The 19,959-nt window shown below is 48.2% G+C and overlaps 1 protein-coding gene across 4 annotated transcripts in view; it reads left to right on the forward strand.

Annotated features, from left to right (window-relative positions):
* Positions 1–19,959, forward strand: part of ERGIC1 (endoplasmic reticulum-golgi intermediate compartment 1) — a 99,611-nt gene that overhangs the window by 23,803 nt on the left and 55,849 nt on the right. The window contains exon 1 of one of the 4 annotated variants that reach the window (XM_064480100.1): positions 10,589–10,647. The exons of the other annotated variants lie outside the window; for them this stretch is intronic. Coding sequence (XP_064336170.1) covers positions 10,604–10,647 — 44 coding nt within the window. The 5' untranslated portion in view covers positions 10,589–10,603. Of the gene's footprint in view, positions 1–10,588; positions 10,648–19,959 lie in introns of those variants that run through there. 4 annotated transcript variants of the gene reach the window in all.

A 19,959-nucleotide genomic window follows, 5' to 3' on the forward strand; every position in this document is an offset into this window, starting at 1 on the left:
CTGCCAAGGACTTTTATTTTTAAAATATTTGGTCTTAAAGACCAAAAGAAAAAAAAAAAAAGAAGAAGGGCACAGGTAATTCCAATTAATAAATGTGGAAAGAATGACAGAATTTGAAAAATCACCATTAAAACCCCTTAGTAATAATTGTTTCAGTTAAAGATCCACTAATGGATGCTAAAATTAGTGGGCACAAGTTTAAACCGAAATAAGATATTTGTATAGTCTCCCCCCAGATATTTAGCAATTACAAAGGGGGAAAGAATAACTTTACGATGGAGAATCCTGGCCGATCCCATCTTAGCCAAGTGATGAAGGCTCAGAGCACCTGCGTTAAGACATATGCACCTCATGTGCCCCGTGTGGGGCTCTCAGGAGGGCACCGCACTGTGGGATTCTTCCCAGAAACGCACCACCTGACTTAAACCCCCAGAAAATGTCAGACGGGCCCGGTCTGAGAGGTATTCTACAAAATAACCAACACTCTTCAAAAGTGCCACAGTTACAACGGACAAGGGAAGACCTGGGACTGTCACAGCTTGGAGGAAACTAAGGAGGCACGACGTGGGACCCTGGATTGGATCCTAGACCAGAAACAGGACGTTAGTGGGAAAATTGGTGAAATCTTAATTAGGTTTGTCTTTTCCTTTGTAGTATTGCACCAGGGTTAATTTCCTAGTTTTGAGGCTTTTTCTGTAGTTCTGTCTAGTTCTGTAAGGTGTGAACATGAGAGGACGTTGGGCGAAGGGTGGGGGACTTCCTGTGCTATCTGTGCGACTCTTCTGTAACACTCAGATGATCTCGAGATAAAAAGTTCAGAAGGATGGCACTAGATAAAGAAGTATGGCAGGAAAAATCGAATGGAGACTTCATTATAGCATCCAGACTGTGCAAACGAGGACGTGTCTGCAGAAAGTCCCAGTGATGCTGGGTGATGCTGATGGGAATTCCAAAGCACAGAGGCAGACACCTTTCAATTGCAAAATCCCGTTTCCATGAAGAATTCTCCACAGCTGGGTGGCTGGCTGGACTTGACCTTGCTCTTCCTTAAGGGACTCTGGTTCTTCTCTCCTGAGCTCTGGCACCCCTTACTCAACAGGGGGCGTGTCCTTAGTGACGCCTACTGATGTCAGGCAAAGCCCTGGTAAGGTTCCCTAGCCACAGATTCCAGAAGTCCTCAGCAGCATCGCTAAACTTCAGCCATTCTCGGGCTACTTTCACACTTTTTGCCGTATCTACCTCTGCCCATACTATTATAAACTTTCTATTTTGCTTATATGGACCCACTTAAAAACTTTGAATAGATGAGTGAAAAGAAACAGTAAAATCAATGTCACCTGCCATGAACCTGAAGTATCCATACAATTCAAAGCAGTGAGGAGAAGGTTTGAACTCAGGGCTGTTGCTGGTGGAAGGTTCTGAGTCTGAAGACTGCTCTTCTCTTTATTTAAAAGGGAGATTATTAGGTGTTAAAAGACCCACTGGTACCAAAAATGAGACTTTCTTCTGCACCCGTTCAGGAGAATTGACGGAGGAGTGGCCTGGGAGTAACTCCCTCACTGGATGATTGTGCTGTCTGCCAGCCTGTCTGGGTTCCACCTAAAACCATGTCATCATGCCGGACGGTGGAAGTCCCCCAGAGCCACCTAGCCCTTCCTGACGGACAGGCGCCAAAGGGCCCTGGAGCCCAGCTGGCCACACCATCAGCCTGTGCGGCCATGAGTCCTCCCTCATCCTGGCCAACCTCCCTTCCAGCCCCATGACACGAGTTCAGGTCTGACTGTGTGAGCCCAGATCTGAAGCCACTTCCTCCAGCCAGCTGTCCCTGATCGTTCCTCACCTTCAGAGCATGTTGGCTTAAAAAAAAAAAAAAAGCAAACATCTGACTTTCTTGGAGATACTAGAATTATCCTCCTAGTGCGTTATTGTTCCTGCTTAATTCCAAGAACCGGGCTTGGTCCTGTTGGGCTGGTAACTGCTTTGTCACAGAGCTGTGTGGAGTTCAACAGAGCAGGGCTGTCGATCACTTCTGGCATCTACCCTTTGTAAGAAATACATTTTATATTGCAACCAGCAGACGTGTGAAAACTCAACACAGCAAGGCTTCCTTTATTACAGGCAATGCAAACAGACATTTTCTATTCTACTGCAGTCCAATTTTTTTTTTAATGCTGGTTACAACCCACTAAGTTGATGTCTCACTTATCAGTCATAACTTGCAGTTGGTAAAACATTGCTCTAGAGGGTGAGAGCATGAACCATAATAACAGGCCCCACTGTTTTTGAGCAGTGTGTGCCAAGCACAGTGCTGAACACTGTCTTGTTGAATCCTGCCCACTTTGCACATCAGACCACTGAGTCTCAGAGAGGGATGTCACTTAGCCCAGCTCACACAGCACGTAAGGGCAGAACCAGGATTCCCACCCAGTTGCCCATATCTTTGGGCTTGGGAACATTTCCCCTGTGTATCTGCCTTTGCACCTTGTTCAGGTTGTCCCCAGAGGAGGTACTGATAGGTGCACGAATGATGGACTCAAACATCTTGTTGATATAGAAAGAAAGTCAAAAACGATCTCTAATTTTACCCTAAGCCAGTGCAAAGGGTTTCCGAACCTGGTTGATGATTTAATGTTCTTTCTTCTTAACGTTTCATTTAATTTTTAAATTGAGGTATAGCTTATGAGAAAATGTGCAGCTCGGTGGCTTTTTACAGGCATACACTCATCTGCCACCCGGAGATCAAGACACAGAACGTTTCCCACACCCTGGAAGCCTCCCCTGTGCTCCATCCCAGTCAGTACCTCAACCAAGAGGGAACCCTTCTCCTGACCTCCCTCACTGTTGATTGATTTTGCCCGTCCTTCAGTGTCACATAAACTCTCAGTGTGACATCTGTGGGATTCACCCATGTGGTTGCATGCTTCAGTAGTTCATTCTTTTTTATTTTCCAGTATCCAATTTATTTTTGTTACTTAAGCTTTAAAATTTCTTTCATACACTATTTTACTTTGTTTATTAAAATGTTGATTTACAATGTGTTAGTTTCTGGTGTACAACATAGTGATTCAATTATATATATAAATATATTATTTTTCATTATTGGATATTTCAAGATATTGAATATAGTTCTCTGCGCTGTACAGTAGGACCTTGTTATTTATCTATTTTATATATAGTAGTTAGTATCTGTAAATCCCAAACTCTTTAATTTTTCCTTCCCCTCTCCTGTTTCCCCTTTGGTAACCGTAAGTTTGTTTTCTATGTCTGGGAGTCTGTTCTGTTTTGTAAATAAGTTCATTTATGTAATTTTTTCAGATTTCACATATAAGTGATATCATATGGCATTTGGCCTTCTCCTTCTGGCTTACTTAGTATGACAATCTCTAGGTCCATCCATGTTGCTGAAAACGGTATTATTTCATTCTTTTTATGGCTGAGTAGTATTCCATTGTACAACTTCTTTATCCAGTCATCTGTCAATGGACACTTAGGTTGCTTCCATGTCTTGGCTGTTGTGAATAGTGCTGCTATGAACATTGGGGTGCATGCATCTTTTCGAATTAAAGTTTTCTCCAGATACATGCCCAGGAGTGGGATTGCTGGATCATTCAGTCATACACTATATTTAGACACATCAAATAGCAGAGAGGATAATCTACACCTACTCCCTCCCCATCTTAAGAAACACACCCTAAGCCCCCACATTCCTCTTCTCCTGCTTTCACATTTCCATCTTTGATACATCCCCACCCTCATCCCAGGGTAACCACTCTCCCAAATGTGTCGATCCTTCCTGTGCACGTCGGTAAATTCTTACTACCTGTGTGTGAAAATTCCTAATGAGTCTTTCATCTGAGTGCGTGTGAGCATGTATGCAGATGCCCTTTTTTTTCTTTTGCATTGCAGAGCCCAGATAAAAAATATTTTTAAGATGTTCCAAGTCTTTCTGGAATTCAGAACCTCAGCTCTGTGCTATTGAGGTCAGGAGAGTTGGAGCAGACTCCAGAAGGATAGGCCAGACGGGGCAAGGGAGGAAGAGAGCAGAGTAGGGACAGAGCCCGGGGGGCAGGAGGGGGCACGGGGCAGACACTCTGGGCCCTGTGAAGCAGAGTTTCCCAGGGATCTCAAAGCCCCTGCCTTCTGTCCTCTCCTCAACCCATGGGGACCTTAGTGTGCCCCTCTTTCTGACCTGATTTCCTGGGTCCATTGGTGCCACCTCTGCCAAGGCAGCCCTCAGAGGGACTTGGGGTGGGGGGCAGGGAGAATGAGGTTTTCCTTTGAAAAGGGGAAAATGCATGTGGTCCTCTGTACCTCCACCCTGCATCCTAGAGGCAGCCTACAGGTAGAGTAGTGAGCACCCAGTTGTGGGGCCAGGCCCTGTGCTAATAAACACTTCCCACGTCCTAACATATGGACCCCTCAGAGCAACCCAAGGAGGGGGCACAGCGGGGTGAAGTCAGATCCCTGGGGCCTCCACTAGCGAGTGGTGAGCTGGGACTCACACCCAGAACGGCCAGCTCCAACTTACTGTGACCCATACACACTCCAGCCTCAATTCTAATAGTGGGGGGAAAGGCCCATGGCCTCTCTGTCCTGGCGCTCCTCTCCTTCTCTAAGAACACATTTGTAACAGAGGTTTTCTTGACTTAGGCTGCAGGCAGGCAGGGACAGCCTTTGCTTGGTTCACATTGTACACACATTGTATCGTCCAGAACAGGGTAGATGCTAGTGATATTCGCCCAGTCGATGCTGAGTGAATGAGTGCATGAATGGGCAACAATGGAGAAGCAGAGCAATGGGAAACCCTCCGCAAAGAGGCCTCTGGGTGGAGTCTGCAAACCCCAGGCTTGCCTCCGGGCTGTGGGGAATCCCAAAGCCAAGGGTTTGAGTCCCAGCACCAGTGCACCGTGACAGTGCCACCTTGGGGAACATTATCTTCCTCATCTGGAAAGTAGGGATCATGACCGTCTCTCCGTCCCAGGGTCACCGACACTGCGTGGTCAGGGTGTGATGCATCACAGACCATTCTGGGTACAGGTGCGGGTGATGGGTCGCCCAGGTGGGCGGGTCCTTGTAGACAAAAGGCCGAGGTCGTTTAGTGGGAGAGCACAGGAGTCCTGGTTGAGGCCCCGCAGTTTCATGGAACTTGCTGGTGGGCACATGTGAGCTGTTTGGTAGATGCTGCCCCATATCTTGTCCCTGTGTCCCTAGTTCTGCCCCTCGGAGGCTGCAGGAACAGTGCCGACTGGCCTTGGCCACTGCCTCTGAGTTTCAGCCCTCTGCTGTCATTTGACACCAAGAAGACAGCTAGCTGGGCTGCAGGAGTGATGCTGCCCCCGTTCCCAGCCAGCGTCTGTCCCCTGGGTCCTGGCTGGGCAGGACGGCGCTTGCCTCTCCCCGTTCTCATTCTGCTTTGAAGACACGGCCCCTGGCCCCGGCACTAACCCACGGGCCTTCATCTCCATTCTGTAATACAGCCGCCGTCCGCCGTCCCTGCATCCTGCACTCGGCAGGGCTGTTCACAGGAAATGCCGGGGACCGAACTCACCTTTTGTGAGTGCCTACTGGGTACCGAGGGCTCTTTCTGCCTGCCAGTTAGGGACCCCATTTGTTTCTCAAAATCGCACTAGAAGGGAGATGGACTCCACTGAGGTTCAGAGAGGTCTAGCTCGTTGCCTGAGCAGAGTCAGCTCTAGAACCACAGCCTGTGAGACCCCAAAGCCGGGGTTGTCTCCACGTCCCCCCTCGTGCTGCTCTGCAGAGGGAAGGCAAGAGTAAACCCGCAGTGAAGAGGCTCAGGGTGGAGCACGTGCTTAGCAGGCACGAGGTCCTGGGTTCAATCCCCAGTACCTCCATTAAAAATAAACAGATAAATAAGTAAACAAACAAACCTAATTCCTCCCCCCTCCAAAAAAAAAACAAACAAAATGGGTACGGAGAAAAAAGAAAGTAAGCCCACAAGTGGCAGTGGCAGACACAGGCTAGTGATGGTTATCGTGGCTCACACCTGTTGTGTGCTCGCTCCCTGCTGTGGACTCCAGTCAGTGCCTCACACGCGCTTCCCCATGTATTCCTCACTCCCGTGAGGTAGTCAATATTTTTATCCCCATTGTACAGGTGAAAACACCAGAGGTTCAGAGAGAAATTTGTCCCGAGGCACACAGCTAACGTGCGAGGCAGTAGCATTTTGCAGATCCACACTTTGGGGATTGAAAAACCAGCTACACTGTGGCGCATCCAGGCATTGGAATATTATTCAGCACTAGAAAGAAATGAGCTGCCGGACCATGAGAGGACACGGATGGGGGAAACTTAAATGCATGTTATTGAGCGAAAGGAGTCAATCTGAAAAGGCTATATGCTGTATAATTCCAACTATATAACATTCTGGAAAAGGCAAAAGTTATAGAGGCAATGAAAAGATCAGTGGTGGCCTGGGATGGTGGGGGAGGGATGAGCAGGCAGAGCACGCGGATTTTCAGGGCAGTGAAGCTACTCTGTACGATGCTGTAACGGTGGATGCGTGTCATTATACATTTGTCAAAACGCACAGTGTACAGCAGCAAGCGTGAGTCCTGATGTAAACTGTGGACTTCGGGCGATAATGACAGGTCAGTGCAGGTTCATCCCTGGTAACAGATGCCCCGCTCTGGTGGGGGCTGTTGATAATGGGGGAGCTGTATGTGTGTGGGGGCAGGGGATGTATGGAAAATCTCTATACCTTCTGCTCAATTTTGCTGTGAACCTAAAACCGCTCTAAACAATGGTCTATTTTTCAAAAAGCAAACAGGTCTACAATGCACTTGTTTGATCCTTAAGCCGCTGCCGGCCCGACTCCCTGACCTGAGCACTTCCCCCAAATCCCAGCAATGATGTGAGGAGGGACATGGCTCTGCAGAGTGTGGGGGCTTCCCTGGCTGGGTTATCTGTGGGCTCATCTTTTCCGGGTGTTCTGCTGTCAGGTGTGGTTTGAAATCCAGTCCAGGAGTGTGTACTGCATGGGGAGCTGGAGGGAGGTAACGGTGCAGTTAGGTGTCCAGGGGAGGCCGAAGGGATGGCAGGCATGCCAGGTTCTCTGCAGGGGTGGATGGACTGATCCTCCCTCTTGGGGAGGAGGAAGGAGGAGGTGAGGGAGGTGATACTCACCATTCTTTGGTTTTCATTTCTGGGACAGCGTGTGCTCAGGGAACCTGGCCTTGCCACTGCCAGGGCATTGCAAAACTCAAGCTCAGTTGATGCAATGTCCTTTGGAAAAGTACATTTTGCTCAGGAGCCAAGTAAAACTGAAGATTCTGCAGCCAGCACACTGAAGTCGAGAGCCGTGACTCACAGTGAGTGGGAGGGAGGAGGGTCAAGCTCAAGGCAGGCCTCAGCCCTCAGGTGGGCCCAGGCTCCCCTGGCCAGCTCAAGGCCCTCAGCTGGGACAGTGTGTGTGCTGAGGGTAGCATCCTCAGGTGGCTTCATGAGGCCTCAGATCTCCTTGCTATTTAGAAAAGGTTCTGTCCCTGCAGAGCTGTGGATAAAATGAATCACCGTTAAAATCAAATTTTCTTATTGACTTGCATGATTAGTGTAGAGATGACGTCTCTCTAAAGTCTTTGGTAAATAATAGCTCCAAAAGCCTAAAGATTTAGGGGCACCTGGATGTCACAGGACGAGCCCCCGATGGGGCTCCAGGATAGTTCTCATTTGTGACATTAGGCAAGCCAGTGTCGCTTCCTGGACCTCAGTTTATCTGCCTTTAAAATGGATCTGAACTAAATCAGCCTTGCTGAATACCCAGGAAGCACGTCACTAGTGCTCCCAGTCCCATGTCCTTGGCAGACATCGCTAATCCATCCCAGCACACACACACCGAGCCCAGTGCCAGCCTTAGCAGCTGGGCAGCCACTAGAATTGATTCCTGAGACGACCCTTTTGGATCACACGGGGACTCCTTGATCTCAGAGTTCCCTTCTAGCTCTGCAGCATTTAGGTCTTCTTACCTATAATTTCAGTTCTGTGGTCTCTTCTGAGACAAAAATACTTTAAGATTTAAGGCCAGGTTTACAAACTGATAGTCCCCACACCAAACCCGAGCCATAGAAGTGTTTTCTTTGATTTGCATATTTGTTTTATTTTTTAAAAAACCAATAAAAAGGTTGTCATCATTTTTAAACTGGTTATTTCATGTAAGACCTCTGATTTCTGGTTTTCCCTGATCTGGCCAGCCCAGGGCTCCTTGTTCCAGTCACAGTCCAAGCTGGGGGTGCTTTCTACCTTTAGATGAGTTGTGGACCCTCCGATTGCCCCAGGCACCACTGGTTCACTTCTCTTCTCCCCAGTACCTACTCAGCCTGGTAGGCATTTTCTACTGGAGAGCGTGTACTTCCTTCGCAGACACATACTGCCCAGTTGTCTCCTATTTGGTGATGTGAGCAGCTAGAGGACAAGTGTCCGGGCCTGTTGATTCATTTGGGACACTTGCTGTTTCCTGGAATCATATTCAGAGGAAGAGATGTTTTAAACCTGTGAATAATCACCCCCTGGTGAAGTGGTTTTAAATTTTCAATTTCCCACGTGCGTTCTCCGGAAGGCAAGCATTCAGATAAGCCATGCCCTGGCGAGGCAAGTGCAGCTTGAGGCAGATGTGGGATATGGAGGGTGCGGAGGAGTCCCCCTTCCCTCCTTCTCCGTCACTCACTCCCTGTCTCCCAGAGGTCTCAGCTGTGATGTCTCATTGCTGGTGGGTGGTTAGGAAGCCAGGTGGCTCCCTGAGCACATCTCAGGTGAGCTCTTGGCCCGGAAAGATCCACAGTCTTCTGTGACGCGGTGGGCCTCTTGTTGCTTAAAAATGATGCTCACCACTTAAGGCTGCTGTGCCCAGCACTGGGGACCTCACGATGTATAAAACCAGTTCCTGCCCTTGAAGAGTTCACAGTTCAAGAGGAAGACACCAATCGTTTTTTTGTTGTTGTTTTTTTAATGAATATAATACTATGAATATAAAGGACAGATAGAAGAAAAACAAGTGATGAGAAAATAACACAGGTTTGGTTTGTTTCTGTTTTTATATTCACTAGTTTGTTGTATTTTTTGGATTCCACATGCAAGTGGTAACATACAGTATTTGTCATTCTCTGACTTAATTCACTCAGCATGATGCCCTCCCAGTCCATCTGTGTTGTTGCAAATAGCCAGATCTCATTCTCTTTTATGGCCGAGCAGTATTCCATATACAGTACCCTGTACACACACCACATCTTCTTTATTCATTCATCTACCGATGGGAGACAGCAATGGTGTTGACGCGACAGAGAGGGCGGTGCTGTTCGTTCATGATTGCACGTGTATAAGGTGCAACACAAATATAATGACAACACACCATGTGCCAAATGATGACAGAGAGAAACTCAGGGGCTGTGGCAGCCCAGAACAGGGCACCTCAGCCAGTCCTGAAGCCTCTGAGATGGCTTCTCAGAGAAAGGGATGTGAGAGCTAAGTTTTAAAGAACTACCTGAGGCCTCTGACCTCATCACCGACTCCAACTGTATCAGCCTCCTTGCTGTTCCAGGAACCTGCCAGGTACGCTCCCTGCCTCAGGGCCTTTGCACTTACAACCCTTTGGTCTGGAATGCCCTTCCCTGGACATCCAGGTGGCTTGCTGACTCACTTAATTGAGATCTCTATTTGCATATCACCTTGTCAGGTGAACCTTCTCTGACACCCCTTGAAAGCAGCACCCACGTTGCACTCTACCTCCTAGCCTGGTTTATTTTTCTGCATCGCATTGCCATGTATTAGTTCATTTATTGTTACACCCCCAGGGTGTAAGCAAGGTGAAGGCAGAGAGTTTGTGTCTGACCACCATTGTATTCCTAGCACCTAGAACACTGCTTGGTCCATGCTGGGCACTCAGTAACAACAGAGAGAATGAATGAGCTGGGAGAGAAGGAGAGAGGGGTGGGGTACTGCAGACAGGGCACAGTGCCTGCAGGGACACAGCGCTGGAGCAGAATGGGGCGTCCTGGAACAGAGAGGGTGGGTGGGGTGAGGGGGCAGGTAATAGACAGGGGCTGGTGAGTCCAAGACAGGTCTCCTAAAGACCCTAACTGTGTTCGTTTTCCCATTTATAACCTGTTCATTATAGAACAACTGAAAAGTACCAAGATGTGCCTAAGGGAAAATGGTCACCAACGAAGCTCTCCCCCAGGCCAGCAAGGAGAGCCCTATGATTCCTTTCCTGGTGCCTCTTTGCGCGAGATTGTCTGAACATCTCACCTTTGAACTTGTGAGCCAGACCGCATTTCCTAACGCACACAGCTGCTCCCTAACACGGCACAGCAGCTTCGTGTCCAGACAGATGAAGGCGCAGACCCCAGCTTTGTCACTTGCTGACTGAGTGACCTTGGGCCTGCAGAGCCATGAACCTTGGCCGGAGCGGCTGCTCCGCCCAGGACGCCCCTCCACCCCTTTTCCCGGGCCTCGTTTCTGCTCATCTTCCTGCATCGGGGCCTCAGCCTGGGCGTCACCTTCTTGACACAGACTTTTCTGAGGCTCAGTTCCTTTTTCTGTAAAAATCAGGGTGAACCTCGTTGGTATCTTGAACAGTTTTGAAGATTCGATGAGACAACGTGAGGAAAGAGGCTGGCTCGTCGGAGGTGCTCGGTAAAGCCTGTCCTTCCCTTCCCCGTGGTGACACCGGGTCTTTCTCCTTTGTATCTCCAGCTTTTCCTCCTTTATACCTTCCTTATCTGCAGGTCTCTTCAAACCTTAATCCTGTCCTAGGCTTCCACCCCAAGGCCCAGCCAGAACTCAGCCTTGAACACTCAAGGCAGCGGAGAATGTTGTTCTAAAGGTGGTCTCGCAGCACAGAGTAAAACTGAGCCCCTGTGGCAGGTGGAGGTCAAGGGACATTTGGGGGTCCCTCGAAGGGGGCCCCTCCCACAGGTATGTCGGTACAGCTGTCGTTCCCCCGGCGCTCTCCTCCTCAACGTAAAAACACCAGCGGCAGTAGTTGCTTCCTTTTAAATCCGCTGGAGGCCGTGCCCTGGCGGGGAGCCACAGGGATGAGGATCTAATCCCCGGAATAGCTCCTGCCGCTCGGCGTTTAAATGCCGTCTGTATTTTTATCCGATGATGGGTCACTTCTGAAAAGCCCGCTCACGTCCGGCCCCTCTAAGAATACATTTCCATTTATAGCGTCTGCGCTCGGGATGTTGTTGTGTCCCGGTGTGGGGCCAGTGGCCACGTCCTGTTTCCAGTCATTTGGAAACACGTTGGGGGCCCTGGCTGTCCCCCGGCCCTCGCTCCCTGTGGCCTTGACAAGTGGGAAGCCTGACTCCCGGCCAAGCCCCGGCTGCCTGACGGCCACGGGCTCGGACAGCAGGCCTTTCCTGTTTCTGTGAGCGTGTGAGCTCATCAGACGGTTGCAGGCTGGGCGAGGCCCATGGGGGTGAGGGGACCCCATGCAGCTGAGCTCTGCCAGGGCCTCAGTGGCCCCACGGCGCAGTTCCGGAGCACCACAGGACCCTTCCTCCTTCACTTGCTCACCAGGTGCCCTCAGCCCGATGTCAGTGCCAGGTGCATGGGCAAAGGAGGACAAGCACAGACAGCCAAGGCCCCCAGGGGCCAGTGTGGAGGTTTGGGTCAGTGTACGGCCTCCAGGTGAGGCTGACCCGGGTTCCAATCCTAACTGTGCCTCTTGCTGGCTGTGTGAGCTTAGGCAAGTGGCTCAGCCTCTCTGAGTCTCAGTTTCCACATTTGTTGATGGTACCTCGTGGGTGAAGGGGGAGGGACTCGGTGGGATTGATCGTAGGTCAAGGGTCTTCAGTAGTGCTTGGCCCATGGGGTAGGAGCCCAGGAAATGGATTTCACAGTCCCTCAGGTTCCTCCTGCCTCTGTTGTATTGGGATTCTAGGAGCAGGTTTTGTGTGAGAAGCTACTGAGTTTTGTTCTGGACATGTCAAATGTGAGGGGCAGGCATGCTGCCTCTGGGAGTGAGGAAGCTCCTTGGACATCGCAGTGTGAGCTCTGCAAGGACGGTGTCCACTTCTGTCTTGTTGGCTTTCTCCTGTCTCCCTCGAACTTGGCACAGTAAATTAAGGCATAGATAAGTTTGGTGTGGAAATTAAAAGAGGAAGGGCCTGAACACAGACCCCTGGGAGTCTACCTGGATATCAGGGGCAGGAGGAGGAAGAGGAACAGACAGAGAAGATGCTGAAGAGTGAGGATGCCATTTTACTCTAGGCGGCTGGGACAGTCAGCAGGATTGGTGCAGAGGCAGTACTGAGGAAAGCCAATGGCATCTGGCCCGTAGTGACTCTTGGGTGATCTTAGCTACATCAGGAAGAGAGAGTGACCGAGGGGGGCTGGCGTCAGGCTGCTGTGGGATAAGGATCAAGTGGAAAGTGAAATGTCAGGTTGTTCTAGGCCAGTCGTTGAAAAGTGTGCCGTGTACTTCCTACTGCATCACATTGAGAGGTCCAGAATAACTGGCTGTCTTCTCCATGAGATGTTAAGGTCGATCACTACGTTCAGGTGGCAGCAGCCTGATCCATCTGTGTGAAATTTCCCATTCTTGCTGATAAATGCCTAAAGCCAGTATTTCATTAGAGGATGCACAGTGCTGATTTTCGTAATTCTATTAGTCCTTCCACATTAGTTTTTGAAATTATCCTATAAAACAGAACTTTGTCTTCATCAGCTATTTGGTTACCTGGAAATCCATTGTGTAGACCAAAAAGGTCAGCTTAATCACTAAGTGCTTTTTCTTTATTTACCAATTTTCAGAATAATGACTTGTTGGCTTAGCATCTTCAAAGGTATCCAAAGAGGCTTTTTTGTTTTTTGAAGTATCATTATGGACCCATAAACTGCTTAATGTATTTGATGTGTTTCCATCATGGCTGTCATTAAAAAGTTTTTCCCAGTTTTATTGGGGTATAATTGACATACAGTAATCGTCACATAAAATTAACAGTTTGAGAAATTTGACATATGTACACATTCATGAAGCCATCATCACAAGATAGCGAATGTCTTCATCACCCTCCAGAATTTCCTCAAGATCTCTCCCTTCCCTCCCTGGGCAACCAGTGCTCTGCTATCCCTCCAGAGTGATTAACACTTTCTGGAATTTTATATAAATGGACTCATACCGTGTGTGCCCTAGTTTGGCTTTCATTCCGCATAATTATTTTGAGAATGAACCATGTTGTTGATCATGTCAATACTTCCTTGCTTTTTATTGCTGAGCAAACGTTCCGTTGTATGGATATGCCATAATTCATCTATCCATTTGCCCATTGATGGATATTTGGGTTGTTTCCAGTTTGTGGCTGTTACAAATTAAGGCTCCATGAATATTCATATTCATGTCTTTGTACGGGAATATGCTTTCATTTCTCTTGGGTACATGCCTGGGAGTGGAATGGCTGGACCATGCGGCAAGTGTATATTTAACATTTTCAGAAACCACCAAACTCTGTTCCGTAGTGTTTGGGCTACTTTACATTCCACCAGCAGTGTCTGAGAGTTCCAGTTGCTCCGTGTCCTCACCAACACTTGATCTGACCAGTCTTTACAATTTCAGCCATTCTAAGAGGTATAGAGGGGGATCTCTTTGTGGCTTAACTTGCTGTTCCCCAGTGATTCTGAGCGTAGCGTCATTTCACATGGCTAGTCACTGTCAGTAAATCTTTAGTGAAATGTCTGTTCGAATCTTTTGCTCATTTTTTTAATGGGTTGTTTGTTTTCTTACTGCTGAGTTTTGAGAGTTCTTTATACGGGATGTAAATCCTTTATCAGACAAGTGATTCACATATATTTTTCCCAATCTGCAGCTTATAGTTTTATTCTTTTAATAATGCCTTTTGAAGAGTGGAAATTTTTCATCTTGGTGAAGCTCGTGTATCAGTTTTTTCTTTCATGGATCATGCTCTGGGTGTCTTACCTACGAAGTCTTTGCCTAACCTAAGATCACAAAGATTTTCTCCTATGTTTTCTTCTAGAAGCTTTAAAGTAAGACTATAGGAGGTATAGTAAATAAGTAAGTATATTAAGTCAGATCCAACTTTGTTCTTTTTCAGAGTTGTTTTGTCTATTCTAAGTCCTGAGCATTTCCATGTGAATTTTAGAATCAGCTTGCCAGTTTCTACAAAAATGCCTGCTGGAATTTTGATTGGAATTGAGTTGAATCTACAGATCAGTTTGGGGGGAAATGCCTTCCTAACAATATTGAGTCTTCTAACCCATTTACATCTTCTTTAGTTTCCCTCAACACTGTTTTACAGTTTCCAGTGTAGGGTCTTGCACATCTCTTGTCAAATTTATCCCTAAATATTTAATATTTTTATGCCTCTCCTACGAATAATAGAAGTAACCATTTGTGTTTGGTTTTGGTTACACCTTCTATTGTTTCTTTTTTAAAGATATAAACAAGGATGTAGATTTATTTTTATCACTACCAGCCCCCATGACCCTCCTCCACACACACATAAAATTTAACAGAACACAGTGTTCGGCAGTTTGCTTTTTGCCCGTCACTGTACAGGGATTGTCCTCATTCTTCTTTATGATTGTATCATCCTCCACTTCATGGATGGTCTGTAGTTTATTAACGGGTCCCCTTGGATGGACGTTTGGATGGTCTCCAGTTGTTTGCTATTACAGCTGGTGCAGCGGTGAATGGCCCTCTGCCTACGTCATTGTATATTTTCACCTGGAATTTACTGAATGCCATTAACGGGCCAAGCCTTGCATGACCCATAAGAGAGTCCAGAACAAATCTGACTGTCCCAGCCCAGCAGGAACGGAAGACCCCGCAGCCATCTCAGAGCTGTGCCAGGAATGTGTACGTCCACAGACCCCGGGGAGGTAGGGGGAGGTGGCTTTGAGAGGGACCTTAGAAGCTCAGCAGTCAAATTTACCCCTCTTCCTCTTTGGCCATCTTTGGTGGCTTTTGTGGGAAGGAGGGGAGGGGAAAGTCCAGGGCTTTGTGGTCAGAGAAGGTATTCTGAGATGGAGAGGTCACTGTGTAGATAAGAGACCTCCACATGGGCACTGAGGCTCAGGGAAGGAGCCACGGGGCGTGGGCTGGAGGGAGAAAACTGCATGTGCGCAGAGGATCGCCACTCAGACCTCCCGTGGGTACAGGCCTCCACTCCCGCTCCCAGCCTGTCTCCCTGTACCAGGCAGGCATGTGGTCCAGCGGATAGAGCAGAGGTCCCAAGGCCAGGCTGCAGGAGTTTGAGTCCCCGCCCTGCATCCTGGACAAGCGAAATGGGAAGAATGCTGGTCTCTACTGAACAGGGTTGTACAAAGGATGGGAGCTAACGAACACGCAGTCCTCGTCCAAGGCCCGGTTGCACGTGGTCCCTCACGGTGGGGGCCGCCGCAGGGTAGCTGCGAGCACTATTGTTATTCTTCTTCCTTCTAAACTCCTCCATCTGTGCTGGAGACACATACAGACTTTTTTCCCTTCGTTTTGACAGAGGAAGGAGGGGTGTGTGAGCTCAGAGTAATAGCTGGAATGTCAAGGACAGGATTCCAGGGGCAGTGAGAGAGATGCTAGGGCTCTTAAGACCTGGCACTTGCATGGTTCTCTCCCAGCCATGCTCAACTCTGGAGCGTTCGTTTACCTCTGTGTGCCCTCCAGCACACACACACACACACACACACACACACACACACACACACACACCCCAGTGGTTCTCATGAAGGTGGAGGAGATAGGTAACTGACCCACCAAGCACATTTTTCACCCCCTGGGCTCGGCACTGAGAGCTTGGACAGGCTGGTGGGCAGAGGCGACCAGGCCAAAGAACCAACTAAAAAACTCGCTGCCTATTTTTGGGATGAATGACCCACCACTTCCAATGACTTGCTCCTAAACGGCATCTAATTTCATTAGGCCTTGGAAACAGTGACATCACGAGCGCCTGCCTGGTAGCCGCCCACATATGGCGAACCACAGGGCGATCCGAGATTCGTCTTCAAGAGCGGGGAGAAGCGAGGTCCCAAGCAGCAAAAGTTAAAATAGCAAAGCTGAGGCGTTCTGCTATGAAAAGAAATTACAGAAGAAATCCATTAGTCAGAGATTTCCAGCGGCAGTTTCCTTGCTTGGGAGCAAGAGAAGACTTATGCATGTTTATTTTGGGTGAGGTTATGCAGCCGTTCCTCGCTCGGTGAGGCTGGATGTGGCTTGTCAAGTGAATTTCTGTTAAGTCAACCCCACGTTCTCATCGACTTCTAGTACCAATGTTGATGTATGTCTTATCCTAAGAAATCTGTTTTGTTGTAAGGTGTGATGAAGTTAGAGGCATGGATTCAGCACCTTTTTGATTCAGAGGGTGACACTTGTACTGACTGTACCATTACAAGAAGACACAATTCCAGGTGGACTTTATTTTTCCCCTGTGGGTTCCTTTGCCCAGTTTCCTCCAAGTGTGTCTTCTCAGGCACAGAGCGAAAAAGGAAAGGGAAAGATTGCTTAATCCAGATCCCTGGTCTCCGTGGGGACGATCAAGGCCATGGCCACGACTCCACCCAGCCAGAGCACGTTCTGCTCTGCCTACAACAGGGTTTCTCCACTTGAGTGCCACGGACATTTGGGGTGGGTAACCCTCGGTTGTGGAGGGCCGTCCTGTGCATCGTAGGATAGCAGGACGCGTTAGCATCCCTGGCCTCTATCTGCTAGGTACCAGTAGCACACGTACTTCTCAGTGTGACAATGAAAAATGTCTCCAGACATTGCCAGATGTCCCCTGAGGGGGCCAAAAATCACACCTAGTGGAAAGCCACCAGCATATAACATTTCAAGAGTGTAAGATAAGGATTTCACAAGCTTTTTATTGGCTTATTTTTGTTTTAAATACTCTGAGTTAAATTATACTTTGAACTGGGCAAGTCATTCCTCGGGCTTCCATCTTCTCTTCTGTGAAATAAATGGGTTGGACACAGTGATCTTAGAGCACCTCCTAGACCCGATAGCGGAGCGTGGTGAAGGCAGGAGGCCCCGTGGGCTCCCCGTTTTTGGGTCCTGTCCCGCAGGTGATGAACCTCTGGTCCCCCTGGCTGCAGGCACTGCCCCTTTTCTCCCGGCATCCAGTTCAGTTTTTCTCAAGCCCAGTTAATTGTTCTCTTGCCTTAATTTAAGCTCACTTTGCCTTTTTTTTTTTTAAAGTGAAAATTTCTAAATATCCACGGAAGTACAGCAGTGCAGGGAACCCCCCAGGACCCATCATCTGGCTTCTCCACCATCCATTTCATCTTAATCTTGTTTTTAGGGCCAGCTGGTGGGCCTTACCTTCGTGCAGATTCATTCATTAACTCATTCCCTCAGGTCAGTTCTCCAAGAACTTGGATTGGGCAGGGCTGGACAGCAAGGGGACCGAGGTCCTGCCCTCGAGAAGCTGACAGGCTAGTCAGCAGGCAGGGAAAGAGCATTTATTTGACAACTGTGGAGAAGCCATCCTTTAGCTTTCTCTCTTTGAGGTTAAGCAATCCCAGTTCTTTAACCTTTCTTCCTAAAAAGCAATTTCTACCCAAATGGTCCTGATTTGTCCCTGCATTGTTGGGAAGAGCAGCAAGAACATAAATCGGGCCTGGATTTAGACCTCTACTCGGGCACTTCATAGATATACAAGCTTAGCCAAGTCAGCAGCCTCTCTGAGCCTCATCTGTAAAATGGGATGACAGTCCCTAAATTCACAGGTTGGCTGGGAGAATTGGATGAGACTGTGGCCTAGTATGGGCCTAGCCTGAGCCTAGCATGAGCCCAGCACACACCAGGTATGTGCTAAGCATCGCTGCCCCTTGCCCCTACTCTCCTTAGCCTTTCCTCCACATTCTCTTAACAGTGAGTGGCCACAGCGGATGGCATCAGCGTCCCCACCTCACCGCAGTGAGGGACTGACTAATGTGAGCCAGAGAGGACGGCTCACTTCCTGGTCTGTCACAGGCCTGGGTTCTCACCAGCCTCATTTTCTTAGCAACATTCACTGCTGACTCACTTGGCTTGTGGTCAGCTCTGAACCCAGGGTCTTTTTCAGCTCTCTCTTTACCCCACCACCACTCCCTAGCCTGGATTTGTGGTGTGGGAATGGGTCATTATCAGAGAACATTCTGTTTAGGTGGCCCTTCTCAAGGAGCCCAAAGCATTGCTAGACTGACAGTTTCATGAGGGTGGGGGTCTTGTCTCCCTTGACCACATTCATTTTCCCACCAGCTAGAGCACTGCCATTAGGGACTTAGTAAGTACCTGTTGAATAAATTAAGGTACTTTGAACTGGTCCCTGTCTTCCAGGAGAGTCTCACTTGCTCTGGGGCAGCATCCTTGGAAAAGCAAATAAGCAAAAAGCTCTGAGACTTGAGTTTACCAATAAATGAGCTGTAAACTGATTCCCACAAGTACAGGGCAGTGGAAGGACGGTGGCCTGTGGACCCAGACTCGGGTGTGCATCCCAGCTCTGCTAATCATTGGCTTGGTGACTTTGTGGGAGTTACCTATGGCAGGGCCTTAGTCTTCTCCCTGGAAAAATGGGCTATCAGTACCTGCCAGGGTGATCGTGAGAATTACATATGAATATATATGGGAAAGTGCCCAGCATGGGATGGCAGTGATCTTGGTTTCGCATCATTCGCTCTTTCTGGAGCACCTACTTTCTTTGACTGCCATTGCCTCCTGTGGTTTGGTCCAAGTCTCACCTCCTCCCTGACACCTGTACTCACTCAGCCTTCTTCTCCCCTCCCACCCCCGACAAAGACATCCTCTGCCTGCCACCCGGCACACCCGGCCAACGTTTGTTAAGCCAGCATCTCAAATTCAGATGCCTACAGGGACCAAATATACATGAAAAAAGCAAGCTGGGTGGGATTTTTACGTGAAATCTCCCCCCTCCCCTTTTTTTTTTTTTAAATTTCCATTAAATTAAAAAATGTTTTCATTTTTCATTTTGAAATAACTGCGGACTTGCAAAAATAATACAAAGACTTCCCATATTACCCAAGCTTCCTTAAATGTTAACATCTTATATAACCAAATAATTGTCAAAACCAGGAAAATAACACTCTACAGTACAGTAACTAATCTACAGATCTCACTCAAATTGCATCAGTTGTCCCACTGACATCCCTTCTCTGACTCAGGACATCCTGCAGGATTTGGTGGTCACATCTCTTCAGTCTCCTCCAATCTCTGGCAGTTTCCAAGTCTTTACTTGTCTTCATGTCCTGGATACTTGCGACAAATGCTGGCCAATCATTTTGAAGCACGACCCTCAGTTTGGATTTATTTGATGTTTTCTCATAATTCTCTTGAGGCTGTGCATTTTGAGCAAGTTCCCCCACAGGCGTGATGGTGTGCCCTCCCCAGTACGTCATATCAGGAGACACGTGACGTGTTTCCTTACTGGTGACACTTCAGTCACTTGACTAAGATGGTATCTGCCAAGTTTCTCCACCGAAAGCTACTCTTTCCTTCTCTATAATGAAGAATTGGGGGGGGGTACTTTGAAGGTATGTAAATATCCTGTTCTCATCAGACTTTTGATTTTTACTCATTTCTTTATTTACATCTGTGTAGATTTGTGGCTTCCTGTTTTATCCAATGGGTTATAATCCATTACTATGATTATTAATTTTAATGCTTACGTTGTCCCTTCCTTGGCTCATGGGAGCCCCTTTGAGTTGGCTTCCTGTCCATTTGATAGGTCCCATCCTTCCTTCTTGCTTTCTGACCTAAGAAAGTGCTCCAAGTTTATCTTGTATTTTCCCTACCCAGCCCTGGAATCCGCCATTTCTCCAAGGAGCTGATTCCTTGGAGTAAAGAATGATGCTTGGAAGCCAAGGTTTGAGGGCCAGATGTGCCGATTGCTGTCTGGCTGTCACTGTTCCCACACCCTCTCCACAGGATGAGCTAGGAAATAAATGTATGCATGGTGTAGACACATGCACACGGCTGTTTCTCCATTTGTGTAT

This window comes from Camelus dromedarius, chromosome 27, assembly GCF_036321535.1.
Source record: "Camelus dromedarius isolate mCamDro1 chromosome 27, mCamDro1.pat, whole genome shotgun sequence".
Taxonomy (NCBI): Eukaryota; Metazoa; Chordata; class Mammalia; order Artiodactyla; family Camelidae; genus Camelus; species Camelus dromedarius.